Here is a 22,476-nt window from a genome sequence, read left to right on the forward strand (position 1 = left end):
TGGGTATGAAGTGCATTTTCCTAATGTAGATGGAACAACTATTTCTAGTTCAGTCTCTAGCAAACACTCTGGGGGGACCAGCAGTATTAACATCACCTGGGAAAGTGGTAAAAATGTATCAACCAAGCCTCACCCCTGACCTGTTGAATCAGAATCTGAATTGTAATGAGATCTTCCAGGAGGTAGGCCTACGAAATTAAGTTTTAGAAGCCTTGGTCCAGGATATTTGTATTAACATGAGGATTTCTAGATCCCTGCCCCAGATCTCAAGTCTATTTTCAGAGTCCTCCCAGGCATTTCTTACACACACTGTAGTTTGAGAGTCCCAGCCTTAGATTTTTTTCCAGCTACTATTGGTCATCAAGCCAGAGGTAGGTGAGAATGACGGTGTTCACCCCTTGGGAAGTCATTTCACAAAGACCTGGTGTGAGCTTTTCTACCCACCCCCACCCCATCACTTTTCAGGCTGGCCTGCTCAGCCCTGTGCTTATCTAGGACTATGCCTGGGGCAGTCTGGGGAGAGGAGAGTGTTGGGTTTCAGTCATTGGTGTGGTGGTGGGGGACGCACTCTGACCCGAGAGAGGTCGCACATTTTTCATTTTCTTCCTTCCTCCAGACCCAGATTTAGAGGTATATTGCCTTGAGATTTCTCCTTACCTCCTGACAGGATTCAAGAAATTCATCTAAAGTCACAATGCCATCTTTATTTTTGTCCATTTTCTGTAAAATAAAATGGGAATTACTTTGAAAAACCGGGTAGTCTATATTTCAAAATTTGCCTTTTGCTAACCAAGTTTGCTTTTGAGTATTAGGGTGGTCTTTCAATGGGCAGACAGCTCCGTCTAGATCCTGGTTATGCCACTTGGACCCCCACAAACCACCTTAAAATGCAAAGAGTTGCTCCAGACTCATCGCCTCCTCACAGGATCATTCTGCTGACTCCCTAACACATCTTCCCACACTCTCCCCTAGTCTGTCTGCCGGGCATAAAGAACATGGGGTAATAGCAGTCTTAGTTCTGTCTTTCATTTACTGTGTGATCTGGAGTGAGTCCTGAAGTCTCTCTGAGCTTCTGCTTTTCTCATCTGCAAAATGTGGTGATAGCACTGGGATGGGCCTGACATTTCTTTGCTACACTACTGGGAGGTTAATATTGTACTAAAGCACTGCTATGATCATGTTGCTCTTGAACCCACAAATTGGCAGTAGCCAGCCCCCCTCTACCAGAGCAAGGCTAAACTCTTCTATTTCAAGACCTCATAGTCCAGTTTACCCTAGTTTCCAACCTCATTTCTCTTTACTCTCCAGCCACAAATGTTTAACACCTACACAAATGTCCTTAACAGCATCTTCTCTGTTTACTTTGATGCCCCAAGAATTTTTATGGAGCACAGAAGCCATACTATACCACTTACACTTGATATTATACTTCTCTGTTTCCTCCCGTAGGGGGCACTTCCTTGCTTAACAAGGCTATAGATTCCTGGAGGACAGTACATCTTGTAATTAAGTTTCCTATGATGCTCAGCATGGTTGGACACAAACCACTTGCTCAAATGCACAGAGGGGTTCACGGATCTAAGCTGGGCTCAAAGCTCCCACACGGGTGTGTGCACTTACCTGGAAGAAGACATCCACATGCTGCCGGGGGGTATCCTCTTTGAGCACAGGATACGTGTATTTCCCCATCATGTCATAGATAGCTTTGACTATGTCCATCATCTCCTGGAAAGGGGGAATGAAAGCCTTAGAATGGGAACCAGGAGGTCAAGCTCTTCCTAGGTGAAGAAATTGGGGTGCTTTATCCCCTTTGCCAATGAGAACAATTAGAAGAAACTTCTGCTGAAGAAAGGGAGTTTCATTAGCAAGTGGGAGGTGTTATTTTTGGGAAACCCCTTTTATAGAGAGGGCAGTGAAAATTTCTCTGCAGAAGCTTTTGGGTAGGTTACTTCTTCAGGGTATTATCTTTAGCAAGGAGTTATATGTAAGATGGGGGTGGATGTGTCGGGGTTCTGATCAGTCCATACTCCAGTTGTGGAAGACCCTCTCTCCTCTCCATGTTCTTTCTATGGGTGGCTGAGTTTGTACCAGGTGACCTGTCCCTGTGGCCACAGCTGATTGGCACGAAGGTGGACATCTGACTAAAGCTGAGCTACTCAGTTTTTCTTCCTTGAGGAATTTGAATGCAGAGGCACAGAAACTAGTCTGAAGTGGTAAGACCCTGGAGCTCTAAAGTCAAGGGGAGTTGGGGCCATGGACAAGCCATTTCCAAGTTTTAGCTGAGGATGAGGGAGAGCTGAAATACAGCCTTCTGCGGAAGAGTAGAATGGAGCATAGGTACCATAAGTAGAGGAGATGAGAGAAATGATTTGAGAAAAGGATCAAAAGAAGAGGAGAAAGGGGATTGGAGGGAGAAGAGAGGTGGGGGGGCTGGGACAAGGGAGAAATAGAAATGTTTACATGAACAAATTCTCTCTCTCTCTCTCAAAAGCAACTGAAGAAGACAGAGACAGTAACAGAGACCAAGTGAAGCCATGGAGAGGCAGTGTCTGAGAATGGTCACCCAACAAATTAGAATCTTCCCTTGGGTCTTCCCTGGCCCTATGTTTCTGTCAATGTCTGAGGATATCAGTTCTCGCAGAAGAAAATATGGCCATTGAGATTTCAGAAGGAGAAGGGAAAAAAGAAGAAAGAAGAGATGAGAGATAGTGACAGGGAGACAGAGAGAGAGAGAAGAAATTAGAAACAACTTTCTAATTTCAAGGAGAATAAATGTACTCCATCAGACTCCCTATATCATTATAAGAAATTTCTCTTCACATAAGAAAGTTTCTGTCGATGATTTTTCTAGTTTTTGTAACTAAACTATCCCTGTCTATATAAAATGAATTACCATTCTTGGTTGATGGAGGTTGATAGATGTTACAAATCTTGTCAGAGTTTCTTTCCAATTTTTTAATACTTTCTGATATAGGTAAGTGACCAGTAAATAGTTATTAAAACAACTAAATTGTTTTTATTATTAGATCATCGATCTGTCTCCCAAGACTGTGAGCTCTGTGATAAGAGTGCCAGGTTCTGCCTTGCTAAGGTCTCTGCCCCTGGTGCAGTGCTGCCCTCCTGCTGTTCCCCCTCAGCGCCCCTATATTCCACCTGGGGGTTCAGCCTACTTTCCACCATGCTTGGTGTGGTGTCTGCAGAGACCCCAAGGATAGCCTCTATCCCGCGTTCCTGGCCATCTACTCCTCATTTCATGTGCTTATTTTATTTTATTTTTTAATTTTTATAAGACTATTTTATTGATTTGTCATTTGTACAACTGCAATTTGGAGAGTGATAAGAACATCACACCTTCATACATGCAGAGAGATTCCAGGATATCAAAGTGAGATTTGAGTATTTCACTGGTAAACACTGCATGTACTCAGAGGCTCTAAAATGGGCAGTGAAAATTTAAAAAATGTGATGATTTCTTTGGCGATGGCTAAACCCCCAGTCTCCCCTTCTGTATAGCAACTAAAATAGGTTGTTGCCATTCTAACTTTTAGCTTCAACTTTTAACGGTTAATCTATTAAAATATAAGTTCCCCTGGGAAGAATAACTCTACACTAAAATAAATCATTTAAGACCCCCTTGAAATAATGTGCACTGAATATATGTGACCCAGTGAGAATGAATCTACTTCATCTTCTTGTGAGCGCCCGGGAACAGGACAGAGTATGGAATGGAGGAAGTCAAAGGTGACCTGCATTTTTTGCAGGAAACAACTCTGAGAATCCCAAAGCAGCTCCCTCCTTATTCAGACAATTTCACAACTGGGATTGTCTTCTATTTCATTAGGTGTCAGCCTCATAGCTCCCTCATGCCCCTGGCCTCAGCTTACCTCTTTGTTTATGTAACCATCTTTATTGATGTCATATAAATTAAATGTCCACCTTAGTTTCTCATGGACGGTTCCTCTCAGTAAAATCGACAGAGCAGTTACAAAGTCCTGAAAAATGGAAGAGACATGAGTGACATTGACCACCAAGCCATCGATTGGGGGGAAAGCTGTGATGATCAAATTTGGGGACTGCTTTTACACAGTGGTTTCATTCATGTCCTCTGTCCCTGAAGGATATAGCCAATCTCAGTGAACAGTAGCCCTTCCATCTCCTGCCCTGCTCCATCTGGGGAAGGAGGAGTGGAGTTCTGTGTGTGCTGACACCTGCAGACACAGGGAAACACAACCTCCTTGGGTAGTGCCTTAGCCCATGTCTGCAATTATCATGAGTGACACTATAGTCTAGTGACTAAGACAAACATACTGCCTGAGTTCAAATCCTGCCTTTTCCACTTACTTGCTGCCGGACTTTGGGAAAGCAACTCTTTGCCTTACTTTCTTCTTCCACAAACTTCTAATAAATAATACAAGTCAATGTTGTAGGGTTATTGTGGGGATTAAACTGGTTGGTGCATAGAGAGCCTTCCATATGGTCAACCTGGTGCTCATGTGAGCTATTAATCTGCTGACTTAAGTTGTGGAGGCCCTGGAAGGGACCTAGAGGTTGGGGGCAGTTGCTTCTTCTAGCTCTTAAGGAAATACTTCTTGAGTGGATAATCTACTTTATCTTCTCTTGAGCACCCAGGAATAGGACAGAGTTCGGTCTTGACTGAAGCATTTGATGACCCAATCCTCCCCCAAAACCTCCACAGCTTGGTAGGAGAGAGGATGAAGACCCAGGGACTCATAAGACAAGCATACCTCAAACTTCACGGAGCCTGTCTGGGTGGTGTCGAAGGCGTGGAAGAGGTAATGGGCGTATGTGCTGGCATCTGCAAGGCAGAGAGGGAAAGGCAGGTGGTGGGAGCCAGGACTCCACAGGGGGTGCGTGATTGTTTAAGACAACAAGAAAGAAGAGGGGGATGCACTAGTAGAAAGAACATTAAGGGGAGAGAAAACCTGCTGGTGGCCACCCAGGTCCCATTTGTCTCTGGCTAAGGTGCAGAGGCCTTGTCTCTCCATCTAGCTGTCCCCAGAGAAGACCCTCCCGCCTGTCTCTCTGATTTTTGGTGGATGAAAGACACCGTGACCATGTGGAACAGACGATCATCTGAGGAGCAGCACAAATGTCATGGGCTGAGCACCCCTTAGCACACGGCCCTTGGAGAACAGTTCTGCCACTACACAGCTGTGTGACCTCAGGTATTTAACACAGCCTCTCTGAGCTTCATTTTCCTGACTCTGTACAATGGGAGGCAGCCAGACGTATCTCTTGAAAATTTTTGAAATAGTATGTGAAACTTTTCACATAGTCACATCATTAAAACCATCATCAAACCTTCCACATAGTCAAAACTCAATAAAGTGTGGCTCAAAAGATTTCAACAAATGATGGCCCCGGGACTTGCATGGGGTGAAGCTGCCCCCCAACTTGGAAAGGGGCCCTGTACCTAGGAAGGTTCTGTGTGCTGCTGAAGAGGGAGAAAGGTGTTTGGCATGCTTAGATGTACATTTCACCAGGATCCAGGGAAGGGGTCCTGTTGGAGGTAACCCCTGGGGATATGAAACAAGGTGGCAAGTGACACATGCACCCCACAGGAAGGGTAAAGGATATCCTGGGTCCAATGAGCCAGAGCTGACTTTTCTCAGGAGTCAGGTAGGGCAACAGAACAACCGTGTTTCTGGAACAACACTGACCTGGATTTATCACCACAACGTGGTGCTCCTTGCATCTTTTTTTATTAGTTTGCTAAAGAACTTTTCCCAAAATCGAGCTTGCCTTGTGTGTCGTAAGGAAAAGAATGGAGTGTGTGTGTGGCATCGTGGTGTTCCTAACATGGCAAAACTTTACATCAGACACCTAACAGGGTCTAATCCTGGTCAGCCACTCACTGGTTGTATATTTTGAGTGAACTGCTTAACCTCTCTGAAACTCAGTTGCCCCGTATGAGACCACGCCTGCTTTCTAAAGCTGTTATGAGACCTTATAGTGCATAATCAACCTCTCCTACTCTCCTGGTCAAGGGTCCATTTTCAGAGCTCTTTTCTGAGTAAGTTTTAGCAAATCCCATAGGGAGGAAAACTGCTCTGATTTCTCCCAACCTTGAGGAAGAGGCAGATAGTAAAGTTGCATGAACTTGGAAGAAAGAGGTTGCTCATCAGACAGGTTGCTGGGCAGGATATTTTTCAAGGTTTGGACTTACCTCCATGGGGAAAGAACTGAGCATAGATCTGCTTGAATGTTTCTTCATTGACCACACCGCTGGGGCACTCCTGCATGAAGAGGAGAGAGATAGGGAGAGGTGTCTGAGGGCCCAGTCTTGGACTCTCAGGCCCTCCACAGCCCCTCTTCCATCTATCGCTGATAGGCAGGGACTAAGAAACCACCTGTGTGTTTTGTGTCTCCAAAGTTGAGTGGCCTGGAGGTAGGTAGCCCTACCTTAGGATTAAAGCTGCTTTCCGAAATGCTGTGATGCCACCAGAGAGTGAGCTCTGTGAGGAGCAAGGAGTTTTGGGCTATGGGATTAGAAAGACCTGGGTCTGGATCTCCGTGCAGCCCCTACTAAGCTTTGAAACTTAGAGACAGTCAGTCTCTGATCCTCAATGACCGAGCCTATAAAATGGGGCAAACAGCACCTTCCCAATTAGGCTGCCATGAGGTTAAATATATGTGACTGTGGTGTCTAGTAATGCATTGCATTCAGGCTTACTCATTGGTGTCTGTGAGCTGCGTTAGCAGCATACTTTGGTCCCATCATCACAGAGACACTGGTGAGATTGAGAGTATGAATGGGTTGTGTTAAGCAAGAACCTGGGCCAGGGTGAATTCTCTAAGATTCTGCCATCCTGTGAAGATTCTGGGCTGTCGACCAGTTTTCCACCTACTGAGATGGTCTCATCCTTGCCTGGTATCTTCTTTCTAGCCAGGTGGCTTTGTTCTCTTGCCTGCTTTAGAAAGTCAAACTTCTTTGTACAACTACTGAGAAGGGAATGTTCCCTTATGGGCACCCTTGGTATCTGTAGATGCTTAGCTTGCCCCATATGGGAAATTCTTCCCTGGACTTCAGAGGCTGTGGTGGGGGTGTCTTACATTTTTGAAGCCTCGGTACAGGACTTGCAGCTCCCTCTTGGTGAAGTTGGTCTGAGCCTCAAGCTGCTCCAGTCCCTCTGGCCGGTGGCAGACCATGGTCATCTCCAACTCATCTTCAATCTTATCTGGAACCAGAGGAGATGACATTGGAATCACTGAGCTCAAGAGCCCCTTGTGAGACCACAGTCTGGGCAGTTCAGAGTGGGGTCAGGACCCAGTGGTTTGGAGTGACACTATAGATGACCTTCCTGCTTTGAGCCAGCTCCCTGCCCAGTCCTTTCTGTCTCATGTATGATCTAGCCATTCCCCTCCGGGTGTCAGATTCCACCCAGGGAGGGGGCTTCAGCCTAGTGGAGATGAGATCATAGCACTAAAAATAAGTCCATATGAAAACATTTCCTTTTCTTTCAATATAACTTCTTTGCATATGCAATTTGCTGGCCACTGAACCCTCTGAAATTCTGGAGACACAGTGAAGTAAGTGGAATGATTGCCATCCTCCAAACAGCAAAGGAAAACATCTGATTTTTTAAAAAAATCTATTAAAAAAATGGAATAAGCTCTCATCATTTGAGACAACTGGAGGAAGGCTAGAATGACTTAGCACAAAGTTCAAATTATAGCATGCTCAATGTTAATTTAAAAATATGAATATATTTTACAGTGTATTGTTTTATGATATCTACTAGATAGCCGTAAGTAATAAGAAAATGACTTCAGTGGGCATTACTTGATTTAAATGAAAGCCTCTGAAGCATTTCAAGGGCTTTAGACACAGCCATCTGGAGTAGTAGGGTAACTATTCCTGCAATATGTAATATAATTTTGCAGTAGTTATTGAGGAAGCGTCAGTCAATTAAAGTGAGAAATCTTCCCATCTCCTGTCAAAGGATCACTAGCTCCAAATCAGTGGAACTTTCATTGTCTTATCATCGTAGAAGGGTAAGTGAGTGCTTTCCTCTGGGCCCTGCCAGAATGCTTTCTATAAATTTACCCCAATCAACGATCAATTGCCATCTAATCTTCTCTGCCCATTGTTGTCATGTAGACATTACCAAATCCATATATTGAACTGTAAATCAGGGCTGGCAAGAATGTTGATGAGATGGGCAGGCTGCTGTGAGCACGCACAGATATCACGTCACACTCTGTGATGATGGAGTGTCAGGACAGGCTGTTTCTGGCTGGGAGGACAGGGAGAATGAAATTGTGTCTCTGTTCTCTTTGTACCAGATTCTCTTTGCAATGGTTGCTTTTCCTTTTAACACTTTGATTTCAATACAAAAATAATTTATCAAGGTGAGTTTGTATCTTGTATAACTTCCCTAAGGTAATGTTCATTTGGGGAAGGTTCTAAGGAGAGGCAGGAGAAATTGGTAGCAATTCTCAGTTGTCATCTTTCCCATGCACTGGCAACACGTTTTTTATCCTGCTGGAGAAAGGCAGATTATTCAATATAAATAAGATGCTGTGTTTATACAACATAGCTGCAAGTGGCCAATTTCCTTATAATTCTTGCAGAGCCTTTAATTATTGTTATGGTTTTAGCTAACAAGTTAAGTAGCAATTACCTAAACACTGCAGTGTTTCTCTGTAAATCAAAGGGTGGATTCTCAAGGAAACAACACCCCCCCATAAGTCTACTTCAGAATACGCACACATATTTTTAACTCATTTTAAAATGGAAATAAAATTGTCAGTTTAAAATCGCCTAGATTTAATAGTAATTTTAAAATGCAGATATTTAACAGGGTGAAAAGAGGTAAAAGTCATATTAACATGTAAACAAGGAAGATAGAAACATATTTTTGGAACAATGATATACTATTAAAGGCATCTCATACACATAAGTTGATCTTACACGTTTTTTTGTTTTTTTTTTTTTGTAATATTATCTTACTGCTATTCCTCTTCCTGTCACTAAATTCCTTATAAGATCAGGGTCATCTCTTTACAGAAGTTGGAGAGAATCTCTCTGACATAGAAACTGTACTTGTTTACTATCTCTTTTATGAAACAAGTGCATTATTCAATATAGTAATATCAAATAGTAAGCCCCTTTCATTAAGCTAGAACTGAACTTTATAAAACATTATCTATTGGCCATCTAGGCAACGATCACATCAAACAGGCTCTGCAAAATGTGAATATATATGGTTAAGCTTTTGTTTTGTTTTGCTTTTTTCATTCACCCTCCAATTGTCCATCTGTGGTAACATAAGCTACTAAAGGAAATTCATCTTTAAGGCGTAAGATGCTGGGAAGTTGCCTGTAGGTGACATTAGGGTGGGTCTTTTTTTTTTTTTTAACTACTGTTTCTTGAATTTTGTTTTGGTTTGTTTTTTACTGTGTTTCATGGTAAGAACAACATCCATCATAATCCAGGGTACCCATGACAGAAGCAAAATTTTTGTGAAATATTTTGAAGCAAAACTTTTATGAAATAGTACTTTCCTTCCCTAATGGGAGGTGTACTCGGTTCTCATTTTTAATCTATTCCTTTAAAAAATGTGCTGATTATAACACTCAGGTGTTGCCTATGCTTGTGGCAACCTTTTCGGATGCCGTCATCAAGGCATCCCTTTCTCTGTGTCTGGTGCATCTGGCCACTGTAAATACATCCCCAATCTTTGGAAGAGGCTGCGGGAGTTTCTGGATCCCTGATGCTGCCCCCTGGGGGAATCTCTCGGTACTGCAAGAAAGGTTCCCGGTAAAGAAAGAGCGGCCCACGTCGCCGGCAGGAAGAAGAAATATTATAGAATTAGCAGCTGGGGAGCCTCCTGGACAGTTTCTTTTGAGGTTTGTGAAGAATGTATGAGGCCAAATATTTGTTGTTGTTATTGTTTTTTGTTGTTAGCTAAACGAGCCAGTTACTAAGTCAGATTGGGTTTCTGTGATAGAGATCAAATTAACTGGGAGATTGAATATTATGGTGATAACAACATAATAAGAATAAATTATAAAGACTTTTAATTTGTAAGATGTTTTCATGCCCCCTGTCTTACAACAACCTTGTATGTGGTAGGAGTGTAGGGGACTTATTTTCCTCTCCTTCTGAATATAAGGAAGAGGAGTGTTCTAAAGAGAGTTTTCTATGGTACAGTACCTTGAAGAATGATGAACTGTTAGTGGGGATAGTTAAAATGAGATAGAATAACCAAGTTTAGAGGAATTGCCCTAGAGGATTCCCAGACTGCAGGTGAGTCTGGGGAAGTGATTCAGATGAAATAGTCTTTAATGTTTTGGAGTCATAGACTCTTCTGAGTGTGGGATGAGAACTTTAGAGCTTCAGGAAAAAAAATGTATTGAATCAGGACATTTGCCTGTACACGTCCAGTGAGCTGCTGTATCTTTTATACACAAAGAACCTGTGTTAAGGGCTCTAGCATTGGAGATTTCTTCCAAATGCTGTCACTAGATGTCTTAGTCTGAGTCCTAGGTCACATAGCCAGTTTATGACAGAGAGCTGAGCCTAGAATCCAGCTGGTCCAAGGCCTTTTTTATAGATCTGGTTTCCAAGTGTCCTGCAATGGCTTCTGATTCCCTCGACAAACTGCAAATAGGTTCATAGCTAGCGTCTACTTGTATCAAGTAGATCCTTGAACTATGAAGAGTGGGAAGATAGAAGCTTTTGGTCTCACTAGTGAGGTGTCTTCTCTCTTAGGTTCATGGCCAAGTCCAACGACCATGGCCATGGTGATGTCCTTCCTCCTGGATTAGAAAATAATTTCTCCATCATGGAGTCTCTGGGATGGACTTTATCTAGTTCTGAGATTACAAAATGGCAGCCATGGGATGACCACAGCCCAAAAGTAGCTCTTATTTGGAAGTTAAATATGTTTTGTTTTTTGGAGTGGGGTAGATTAATTGGCAATATTTAAAAGTGAGATGTTCATATGAAAAATCAGGATTCCTGATTTCTCTTGGTCTCAAAATCTCACTGGGCAATAGTCTATTAGAGTTGAGCAGTGGCTCTATTCCCTGGGCAGCCAAAGCCTCTGGTGCTGGCTCTGGTTCACCTCTGGCTCACGTCTGCATTCATGCTACCTGCCTGGCCTCATAGGCATTTGAGTTTTTGGTTCCTGATCTCTGCCTGCTTACCCACTTCTCCCTCCCTTTGTTCTACCTCACTCCATCGAGTCTTCCACCTTCTGCTCCCTCATTTGTTTGTTTAAACACATTCCACTTTGTCTATAAAGCACTCGAAGCTTATTATATAAAATAATATAATAATATAAAAAGATAAATAATAAGAAACTGCCTCAGAAACTGTTTATTAGATTAGGAGTTCCAGAGCACATGGAAAAAGAAAATATAGAAATTCAGGTTATTTGTTCTAAGCATTTACTACACTTGAACCACGAACTGGCTCCAAGCTTTTCCATATATCTTTGTCGCCCATGAGAAGACAACTTACGGTTTCTTAGGGGGAATAAAGCTTTTCCTGTAATTTATTGCTGAAAGCACACTTCCAACTGTTTCCAGTAGAAATTATTCCTAATTGGTGGGGTTTGCTAACAAGGAGTACAGAAGTTGGTCAGTGAGAAGACGAATTATGAAATATATACTTAATTAAACAGCTCTTCCTTGCAAAGTTATGTGACCAAAATAGCCGAGTTAGTGTAAGCTTTTTTACCTCGCTGATACTGGTAATACCACCAGGCGATGTCTAGGAAAAAGTAAGAAAACATTTTACCAAATCCATTCATCAAACAAACAAAACACACTTGTGTGAGAGCCATGGTTCTGCTCTCAGGGTGCCAGGGTTACCATCCAGCTCCACGTAGGCAACAAAGTCTTTTGTTAGAGCTGGGAGGGACCACCGCCCTGACCTTTTCCCAAGGTCCACAGGCAAGAGTAATGGGTCACCTTGCAGTGCCCATAGCTCCCAGCAGGGGGCTCACTGAGCATGCCCGCAGCCATGCAGCCATGCAGCTGAGAGAGATGGGATGGCATGGGGCAGAGGATGCACAGATGTGGATGGGTCCTTGGAAATACCCGCACGTTGGAGTGAAAAGTGATTAATAAGACACCCTCCACAACGTAGGCCCTACTGCTGCTCTCTGCTACGTTGTGATTTGAAGCTGCCTATCCTGTAGGATTCACCCTTCCCTCACTCAGCTACTATCAAGGAAGCATCCACTATCATATGTCAGTAAATGAAACAACTGTTCCTGTTCTCTCGGAGCTCACAACCTACAAGGCTTTGTTTCTTTCTTCCCTTCTCAAGTCTGATAAGAAACACAAAGGCAGAAAAGACATAGGGCTGTTGAAAAAAACAATTAACACGTTAAGATATGTGGGTTGAGGGAATGCAGGTGAAGTCCCCTGTTATGCCGAACAGAAAACATAAGACAACATCTCAGATATGGAAAATCCTCTTTGGCATGGTGGTGTTGGGGGACTCCAGGTCCCAAAGAGTAGCGGTGCTATTTGCTGATTGTTTGCTGGTCTTTTGAAGTGTGTTTGGTGGTCAGCCTGGTCTTCCCCTGTAGGCTGTTACTTGAACTTGCTTCTGTCCTTGCAGTACCCCAGCCAAGTGTGTGTAAGGCAGCCCAGTCATCCCTTCACATGTGTCATAGTCACGCCCCACCCACACCCCAGACAGGCTTATGCTCAGGTTGTTCCTCAAAGTGGTGGTATAGGTGGGCATATTTGGGTGCCCAGTGGTGTTCTGCTTCTGTCTTCTGAACTGAATCTCATGGCAGAAACCAATTTTGCCAGATACAGAGTTGCTCTTGTTATCACTCTGATTTGATAGCATTTGTATTTATTTATTTTTTCTAATAGACTATTTTGAGGGCAATTTTAGGTTTACAGTAGTATTGCACAGAAAATACACAGTGTCCCCATATCCCATATCCTCACAGTTTCCCCTGTTATTAACATCTTGCTTTGGTATATTTGTTATTGCGGACAAACGCAAATTGATATATTATTTTAACTAAGGTCCATAGTTTAGAGTTCACTCTCAGTGTTGTATTTTCTATGGTTTTTGACAAGTGTTTATATGCCCACTATCACAGTGTCTTCCAGGATAGTGTTGCTGCCCTAAGAATGCTCAGGCACTATTTTCAGAGTGATGTCTACAAATATGATTGACCTTCTCTACCATGTCAGGCATGTGATAGTACTTGTTGGGAGACAGATGAAAGGACCTATCTGTTCAAATGGAGTGCTTGAACTGGTAGACAGATCAAGGATTGCAAACCCAAACACAGTAGTAGTTGGTAGATAATTTAGATGAGTTTAGACATGGCACAACCATAGGGAGTGGTGGAGACTGGGGCTAGACATCAATAGCTCTGTGAAAGGGAAATAGCTGTTACAACTAGTTATTATCATGTTGAATTTTGGCCCAATGAGGTTAAATCTTTGGATTTTTCAGGAGATGCTGCAATTAAAAGATTGTTTGTGCCCTGATTCTTTGCTATTATCAACAAATTTAACATTTAAAACATACAGCATGGGCCAAATACATATAATATTCGTATTTGTAAGATGCTAGGGATTGCTGTCCAGAAATCTTTGGCAAATCATTCCCAGCAGCATGGATATGGCAAAGATGCTGGGGGCCAAGAGGAGAAAGCCTTTAACTACTGCTGCCTGGGTGCAGGGGACTGGATGGGGCAGCAGGGGAGGCATTAGTGGGAGGTGATAATTTATGAGTCTTGAAGGAAGAAGGGTGAGGGAACAACATTTGCAAAGACACAGATGCCAAAAGGCCTGGGTAGCAGAGCTGACTTCTCACTGAGAACTAGAAAAAAAAATCACATCTGACCAGAAGGGAAGAAGGGACAGATGGTGGATGAAATGGGTAAAAGGGATCAATTGTACCATAAAGGATGTCATCTCTTCCCTCCCCTTAAATATGGTTGCTTGGTTTATTCTGGATGAGTTAGCACCATCCTTCTGATTGACAACATATCCCCCTATAATCAGGGATGAAGATCCTTGTTGGTGCCTGTGTGGAGGTGTGGGGGGAGCAGAGGGGTAAACAAGTTCCATTTGTTCCTTAAGCATAACCCTGGAGGCTCAGATTCCTACAGCCGAGGTGGGAGGTGAGTCATAAACTCACTCAGACACACAGCACACACCTCATCAGCTCTGAATTTTATAAACTTCATGATGAGTCCCAGGAGTACTGAGCGGAGACTTGATAAAGATTTTCTGAGCGCTCCAGACATTTTTTTCAGTCTTCTTGGTTCAATAAAACTCAAATCATGTTTTGCTCCAAGGGTTTGTTCTCTTAATCTTGAAACCCTCCTGCCCCTTTTAAGCAAAATTGAATTTATACATTTCTCATTCATTTACACCTCAGTCCTGAAAATGTTCTGAAGAAACAGACTTCTATAAAAAAAATAAAATAAAAAAAAAGTCTTGGAGTATTGCTACTTCCATTAGATGGGAGATCTTTTTCAGCAAATGCCTTGAAAATTCTTCCACAGTCAGTCTATTTTGGTTCTCCTTGGATGTTGGTAAATGTGGCTTCCAGTTGGTGTAGTGAGTAAGGCGGGGAAGGGAATGTGGATGTAATTTGTAATTTCTTGGGGTGGTGGTGTTGGTAGAAATTAATTGTCAGGTATGTTAATGCAAATATTAAAAGTCCACAAAGTCACTACTCAGATTTTGCCATAAGTCCCAAATCTGTTTATTGACCATATTCATCATATTGAAAAATAAACTTCTGGGAAAGAAATGAGTCATTTAGCTCCCAGAGGGGGAGAAATAAGGAGTCTGAAATGATATTTCAGGACAAGGAGCAAGGCCACATATATTAGGGACTCTTGTGTCCCCTCACCTCCATAGCAACATTTCAGGCCAGCTAAACCACCCGGCCAGATTGCAAAGTAGAAGTATCCGCTTCTGGAGAATCTCAGGCTCAGCTAGAAATCTCCAGATGATGTTTTAAGTGGACCTCTTTGTCTGGAAAAGGGCCCCAGGATGAAACTTTTGATGATTTGCTTAGGTACCTCCAGCAGTTCCTGCAGCTCTAGGGGGCAATTAGTCAAATGAGGCCCAAATCCTGCCACCAGCTAGCATTCAGGAGGCAGTGGGAAATCTCCCACTGTGTCTTCTTTGGTCTCAGCTGGACACGGCCCTGAAGTCCCAACACATGGCGATAGCCAGTTAATGAATGGTGGCTGCCCTGTGTTGGTGGCAGAGGGCTGCTGCCCAGGGTAAGTGGGTCCAGCTATTTCCACGGAAGTGAGAGCATCAAATGGGTGGGGTTTTGTTACTGCTCTTGACTGAGAAGCTAAAATGACAACTCATTGGGAATGAAGAGGAGGGAAAAGGAGTTTCCAGGGAGAAAGAACACCTTTAATTTTAAGATAGAAAAATGAAAGTGCCAAAGAGCTTGAAGGAATCGTTCAAAGGAAAGGTAAAATTGCCATGTGAATAGGATTTATCTCAGGTTGGCACTGAGTTTTCTCATTGATGGAAACTCACTGACTCAAGGTCAGATGGAAAGTCTGTCTTTCAGCCTACTTTTTATAGAGGAGCTCATGGATCTTCAGATGACTTCTCAGCAGAGGGCTTGCCTTGGCGGGCTGGCAAATGTGTTACAACTGGCTCATGGAAAGAAGGCGAAGCATGATTGATACCATTTTCCAATCACCTTGGTGCAAATATCCCCACTAAGGTCTAGTTCAGACTATTAGTGTATCGCCACTGAACATGTACTTGGGAAGCACAGCACACAATCCACCAGCACGACCCAGCTCCTCACGTTACTAGTGCTGTTTGAGAATAACTGGATTGTGGTCAACGATGGCAAATTTGTGCACTGAAGGCCCCAAAACCAATTCGGTAGAGCAGGTCTAGCCCCTGCAATTCAACCAAATAAGCTGCACATTATAAAAAAAATAATTGCAAACAAGGAATTAATAGAGACTGACCCAAAGAGCTTTTGCTGGAATTCAGTGTTACTGTATCCTTATACTAAACGCCGGTCCTGGTGAGCCCACAGAACATGGTAGCAATCTTAGAACTGATCTAATCATTTCACCCCCTTTAGGAGGTGACTGACTTGAGCTGTTATCAAACCCATCTTGTAGCTGTGAATCTAAATAATGTATGTAGAGCATTGAATGTTCATAGTAGGTGCTCAAAAAATATACTGCATTAAGACTGATTTTAAGGGTCATTTTCAAGAGCAGAATCCAACAATCATGTGTGTCAGACACTTTCTAGGTCATAATGGTGCTTTTCCTGATGGATCTAGTTAAGTAAGTGTGATTCTTTTCAATACTAGAAGATGTTCCTGTTCTGTGATTGAATCTGTCTGAGTTGCACCCAATTGTCAGTTCAGGTTGGACATGAACTAGAGAAGAGTGAATATTATGTCTGTATTAACTGCAATGGACATAAGCAAGCACAAGGCTCTGGGTGAAGGGTCATTGAGCACCTCCATCTGCAGAGGGTCATGGAACAGGAGCAAGGATCTGTGGTTGGTGGGCACCAGGAATACAGGGCCTGGGGCATAAGTAAATAGACATAATAATTGACGGTCACTGAGAAAATTTCCTGTCCCTTCTCTCCTAGAGTTATTACTACACGACTGCATGTCCTCTGCCCTTAATAATCCAGACAGTCAAAGACTGTGCTGTTTCGGTCCATTTCTTAGCTGGAGAAGGGAATTGGACATTACCCTCCACTGGAACATGAGCTGCCAAATGCAGGCACTGCAGCCAGTTCATCTGGGAACGTGTGTTTGCCTGCCCAGAGGCAGGCAGGAGATGGCAAGGTGTCATCTCCAGGACTCAGCTCAGAAGCCTCTTAACTGTGCACTTAATAAATGAAGCCTTGGCAGACACACCTTGAATTATTAATGAAGTTATTCAGCTTTGATTGTTTCCTTCTTTTGGGGAAAGGTTATTCACTCAAAAGCCTTTGATTAGACGATACAATACATCACAATTGGGCATATTTTATGTGCAACTTTATGGTGATAATAGTTCTGTCTCATTTAGAAGCAAATCAGACATTATGAACTTCGTGATTTATTAATGTATTGATTTCTATAAATGTCAGCGCATCTCACATCCCGTCAGAGAGCCCGGGAGCAATCAGTGGAGGGCCAATAAAAATGTAAAATGAAACCATCATAAAAAAAGGAAATATTGCCTGTTTCAAAGCCCTGCTGCTTCTCTGAATTGTTTCAGGATCCAGATCATTACCATGGAGGCTCCCTCCCCCTGATCTCACCCCCCTTAAGGAAACACAGACTGCGAGTGGCTGCTTGGGGAAGCTCCGCGCTGCCTGTCTGTTCTGTGTCTGTTCTGGACTAAAAAAAAGACACCAGTAGAAGAGTGGGAGCCAGAAGGGCTCCTGGAGCTGTGCCCAGTGGCTTCATCCTGGAGAAAGAAAGAGGGTAGGGGGGCCCATCTTCACCAGATTTGCCCCACTATAATCATCGACCTCCCTGCTAAGGATTCCATTGCTATCAGGAAGAGTCTACAGTTTATCATTCCAGCACAGTTCTCACAACTCCACGACATGGGTCTTATGTGATAGCTACGTTCTACTTGTGTATGGATCTCTGTCTCTGCCTGAGTGTGTGGTCAGCTGACTCCAGTCATCTTGAACAATCACCCACCAGGACTCAAAGACTACCTTTGGGGTTGCAACTTTCATTTCCAGGATTGGGGTAGGGTGGAGGTGGGGAGACTATCTTGTGCCTATTTTTGGTTTGTTTTTATTTTTTGTTTTCCCCTCCCTCCACAATGACTAGAACCTGCTTTGCACATAGTAGGTGCTTAGTACGTGCTCATTATTTGCTAAAAGTGTGTAATGCTGCTGGGAGCTAAATAGCAAATAAGAGTCCGGCAACAGCGGCCAAAAGAATATCTGGAAAGCATTTAGTTCTTATAGTGATTGAGTTACTCATTTGAGAGTTTAGTTTTGAAGTCACAATCTGGCTGTCCATAGAGTATAGTTGTCTCATGTCCTTTAAAGGTGGATTTATTTCACATAAAATATGGGGTTTTGGCTTTACTTTAGAAATCTGAAGTTACAGCTATGCTGGGCCCACGTGGTAAAACTGGTTGAAGCTTAGGAGCAACCACTCTCTTTAGACAGGGCTGGTCTTCTCTAGTAAACCGCAGTCACCACTACTCCCTATTACCTTCCCAACACTAAGACCAAAGACAGCTGTTATTCATCACCATTATCCACGTTACCCGCTTGAGTCCATGATCTCTGTGTAACAGTCCCTCTCCTTGCCCCACACCATGTTTTTCCAAGTGACTTTTGTGTGTTTTATGGTCACCTAGGAACTTGACAGAATTTTATTTGGGGGGTTCTCAAGCAACATGCAGAAAAAAAGATGCCCTGTGATTACAGAGAAGCTCATACAGATTAAGTTTGTATGCTTAGAGATTTGCTTCCATCCCGCTAACATCGCACATGTCAAGAGTAGGGTAGATTTAGAGGTTCTTTCTTAGTCCATTTTAACCTTATGTCTTACAGAAGAACTTTCTTATCACTTTACTCCTGTGATATATGTGCAATGTTACTCCCATTTACAGAGGAGAAAACTGAGTTCAGTGAGGAAAGGGAAATATGACATTTTCTGAGCCCTTACTATTAGCCTTACCAGAGAGCATTCTGATTTGTACTGTACTTACATCATCTTACCTGTCTTATTAGATATTTACTATTAGTAACTTATTTGATTTTTATTGTTACAGATTTATTATTTTTTTAAAGATTTATTTATTTATTTATACAAGCACTGGGTACAGTCAGAAGCGCGGGAGGGTGAGAGAATTCACCAGAGCCAGAGCGGGGAGCAGAGCAGGCAGAAGGACCGAAGTACACTGCTGAGGGGAGCAGCGGGCCGCAGGAGAGGTCTGCGCGTCATGTGGGACCCTCCTCCAGTGGCCGGGGAGCAGCCGGGGATCGAACCGGCGCCGCAGAGGCTGTGGGCAGCTTCGTAACCCAGCGCTCAACCGCTGCACCACCGGGGAGGCCCTATTGTTACAGTTTTATTAAAGAAAATGGAACCAGAAATCTTATGAGACATCCCTGATGTCACAAAGATGGTGCATAAAAGAGCTAAGAGTCTCTCATCCTCAGATCAATGGGCAGATGCTTTGAGTCATAAAGGACCATCCTCTGGCATCCCCAGGGTCCACTCCTCTGAGGTTGTCTTAGCAAGTCAGCCACCAAATTCCTATATCCCAGATTCCTGTACTTCAGAATTTCCAGGGTCCAGTATGAGATGGCAGGAGAGGAGACACCAAGCAGTTTCATGGGTCCCTCATCTTCTGCCTCATGCTTTCTGTCATCCATTTAGCACTTCCAATTTTCTTTCCTTTTTCTGAGCAGGAGAGCAGCCTTCATTCTGGGTGACAAGTTGTCAGAGTCACAGAGCATATGAGTCATAGAGAGATGGTTTCATCCCACCCTCAAATTTCATAGATGTAGCTTTTGGGTATCAGAGAGGGAATGGACATGTCCAAGGTGACTCTAGATTCCTAGCAGAATAGGATTTAGTTCTGGTCTGTTCTTCGCTCAACAAGCAATTACTGAGCAGAGTGCCAGCCACTCCTAGGCACTGGGCATAAAACTGAATGAAAGGTGATGAATAAGCTGTGATGTGTTCTAGAAGTGAAAATAAAGCAGGTTACAGGACTAGAGAATAACAGATCAGAGGTGACACTATTTTGTATAGAGAGAGTGGTCAGGGAAGGTGGATGGCAACCCAATTGAGCATCAGAAAGAGGGTAGTCGAAATAGTCAAGCTTGAATCCTGCTGTTTACCAGCCAGTGAGCCTGACTCAGTCCCATCCTGTGAGACTCAGCGATCTCAGTAGTAAGATAGGCATAGCAGCACCCACCTTCCAGGACCAAAGGAGCCACCACGTAAAAAGTGCCCAGGGTATAGCAGGCCCTCATCAGACTCCCCTCCTCACTTGGTGGGGGTGGGCTGGGCTCTGCTTCTTCATGGGTGTCTTTGGCTCTGAGAGGGGTGTACGAAAGCCCACATGACACCGACTCCTTCAGCCAGAACATCTAGCTAGAGACGTTTATAGTTAAGAGGAAGAACAAGTCAGGATTAATTAGCCGAGTTAGTATGTGAATACATTAGCCATCACAGTGCTCTGACTGTTTAATCTGAGGAGTGGCGGGTGGCAACCTCTGAGCCTGGAGTGCTGTTTTGATGGAACTTTCCAGATTGGCACTGTGGCCTGAATTCCTAGCCCTTCTAAATTCCTAGCTGGGAGATAGCAGTGGGTCTCATCATTTCAGTCTCAAAGTGGCTAAGCATAAAGCTTAAGCTGGATCATAGGAGACTCTGAAAATTAAATCTCACATACAAGAAACCCAAGCAGCTTCAGAGCCTTCCCAGCCTCCTCCCAGCCTGCATGTCCAATCCTGAAACATGATTTGGTCTTAATGATCACATCCATGGGGTATGAAGTGGGGAGGATAAGGGAGGACACAATTTCCTTTTCACCTTTTGCCCTTTATTACTGTTGGAAATATTTTAAAGCTATGTGTATGGATTGCTTTTATCATTTTAACGTTTAGGTTAAAAACATCACATTTGGGGTGGGTCATGTAGGGGGTGGATGCCATATGTTTCATAGTGAAAATGGTCTTGGCATGTCGGGTCCAGTGCAACTGGTGAGGTTTAGTTGCATTTGTGTGATGTTGTTTTGTGGAATAAACTTTTTTTTCAAATATAATAAGATACTCTGTGATCAGTTAGTGCTCATCATCAACAATTTTGGTTCTCCTTCCAGGTGCATGTTTGGATGCACTTCCTGCTTCTTTGACGTTAGTGTGACCATGTGACTGGCACTGGCCAATCAAATGAGAGCCAAAGTGACTTGGTGGAGGCAGATGTTAAGCAAATAATTTTTGAATCACAACTGAGCAAGATGCTATGGAGTTCAGGTGTGGGTTGCCCTGGGAATGTAAATAAGGAAGACTTAACCCTAACACGAGGCTTCTCTCTGGATGCTGAGCCAGGATGAGAGGGATAGCAGGTGGGGCAGCACAGAGACCTGGGTAGAGGGAACAGACTCTCCAAGGATCTTGAGGTGGGAAAACGAGGGGTTTCTCCAGGAGAAGTGTGTCTGGAGGCTGGGACATGGCAAACAAGGGATGAAGGAGTGTGAGGTGGGAGTAGGCCATATCGTGCCAGATCCTGCAGTCCATGTGAATAGTTTTAAGGATGGCAATGGCAAAGAAAGTATAGTACAGAGAGCTTTATTATTATTATTTTTAGAACCCAGAAGAGAGTTATGTGTTATAATATTAATAACCCAATAAGGGAGGATGTTGATCATAAGACAACTGAGACATCTAGGTCCCTCCCCACTAGCAGGGACTTCCTGGAGAACGGCTGTGGGGCAGCTCTGGCCTAATGCTTTTGTGCCTTCCCCTCCATGCAGGAGAGTTGCAGTAGAGACCCTCCCTTAATCAAATAGTCCTTAGACCTCACCCTCAGTCCCAGGTCTGCAAGTGCAAGTGAGGGAAAGAGAATAATGTCTGTTTCTCCAGATCAATTAATAAAACCTATAATGTGAAGGATCTGAAGTCTCACCTGGAATGCCAAGGGGCCTGCTGTTCCTATTTAGAATACCAAAGACTGAGTGAGGCATGGCTGGAGACCAGACTCTATGGCATCCAAAGCACTACAAAGGTAGACAACATCTCCTAGAACTGTAAGATTTCTTCCAGCTAATCAGTAACTTCTTCCTTTATCCTTATTTTAGTTAGCCCATCACCCTGCAGGGGGAAACAGATTTGGTAGTTGTAGTGAAAAAGGAAGGATTAACTATGCAAAAAAGATGTGAAGAAAAACTCTAGAAAGGTGGGAAGCAATGGATACAAGTTTCTCTGTACACATTTTAGATGATTTTCCCAGAAAAAGTCTTAGAAGTGGAGAAAAAGCAGGAAATTTCTATCTATCTATCTACTTACCTACCTACCTATCTGGCTATCTAATCATCTCTCTATCAAATTATCTGTCTACCTCTGGAACATGCATAAAATTTAAGCTCTGGCTATCTCTAAGGGTTGAGGTTATAGATAGTTGTTATGTTCTTTTTTGCTTATGTGTATTTTCTAAATGTTCTGTAATAAGAAGTGTGAGTTTCTAATATGCAGAGATCTATAAAGGCTATGTTGAAGTTTACTTCAAGGACAAATGTGGAAGCCCTCAGAAACCCTGGGATTGGGTTGGAGTGGGGAGCCATCACTGCTGTGGGGTCCCTTCTCTGCAGAGCAGCTGGGACGCCAGGCAGGTGAGGGTGAGCACTTCAGCAACACATTCTATTTCCAGTCCCCATCTCAACAGTGGGATGTGATGTGGGTGATCCCGATTTTGTTGGGTTCTTGTGAGATTTCAATGAGACAATGAATGGGGTGTGACCAGCACACGTG

At 43.3% G+C, this 22,476-nt stretch overlaps 1 protein-coding gene across 5 annotated transcripts in view; it reads right to left on the bottom strand.

Annotated features, from left to right (window-relative positions):
- KCNIP1 (potassium voltage-gated channel interacting protein 1) overlaps window positions 1-22,476 on the bottom strand; it is a gene marked incomplete at both ends in the record, with an annotated part of 340,104 nt that overhangs the window by 1,314 nt on the left and 316,314 nt on the right. For 3 of the 5 annotated variants that reach the window (XM_084241587.1, XM_084241588.1, XM_084241585.1), the window contains 6 exons: window positions 658-720; window positions 1,621-1,725; window positions 3,885-3,992; window positions 4,746-4,816; window positions 6,188-6,257; window positions 7,075-7,199. In XM_084241587.1, the coding sequence (XP_084097713.1) occupies window positions 658-720; window positions 1,621-1,725; window positions 3,885-3,992; window positions 4,746-4,816; window positions 6,188-6,257; window positions 7,075-7,199 (542 nt within the window). Of the gene's footprint in view, window positions 1-657; window positions 721-1,620; window positions 1,726-3,884; window positions 3,993-4,745; window positions 4,817-6,187; window positions 6,258-7,074; window positions 7,200-11,710; window positions 11,744-22,476 lie in introns of all 5 variants that reach the window. The other 2 variants (XM_084241584.1, XM_084241586.1) reach the window with 1 other exon arrangement.

This window comes from Talpa europaea (assembly GCF_964194135.1).
Source record: "Talpa europaea genome assembly, chromosome: 9".
In the NCBI taxonomy this organism is placed as follows: domain Eukaryota; kingdom Metazoa; phylum Chordata; class Mammalia; order Eulipotyphla; family Talpidae; genus Talpa; species Talpa europaea.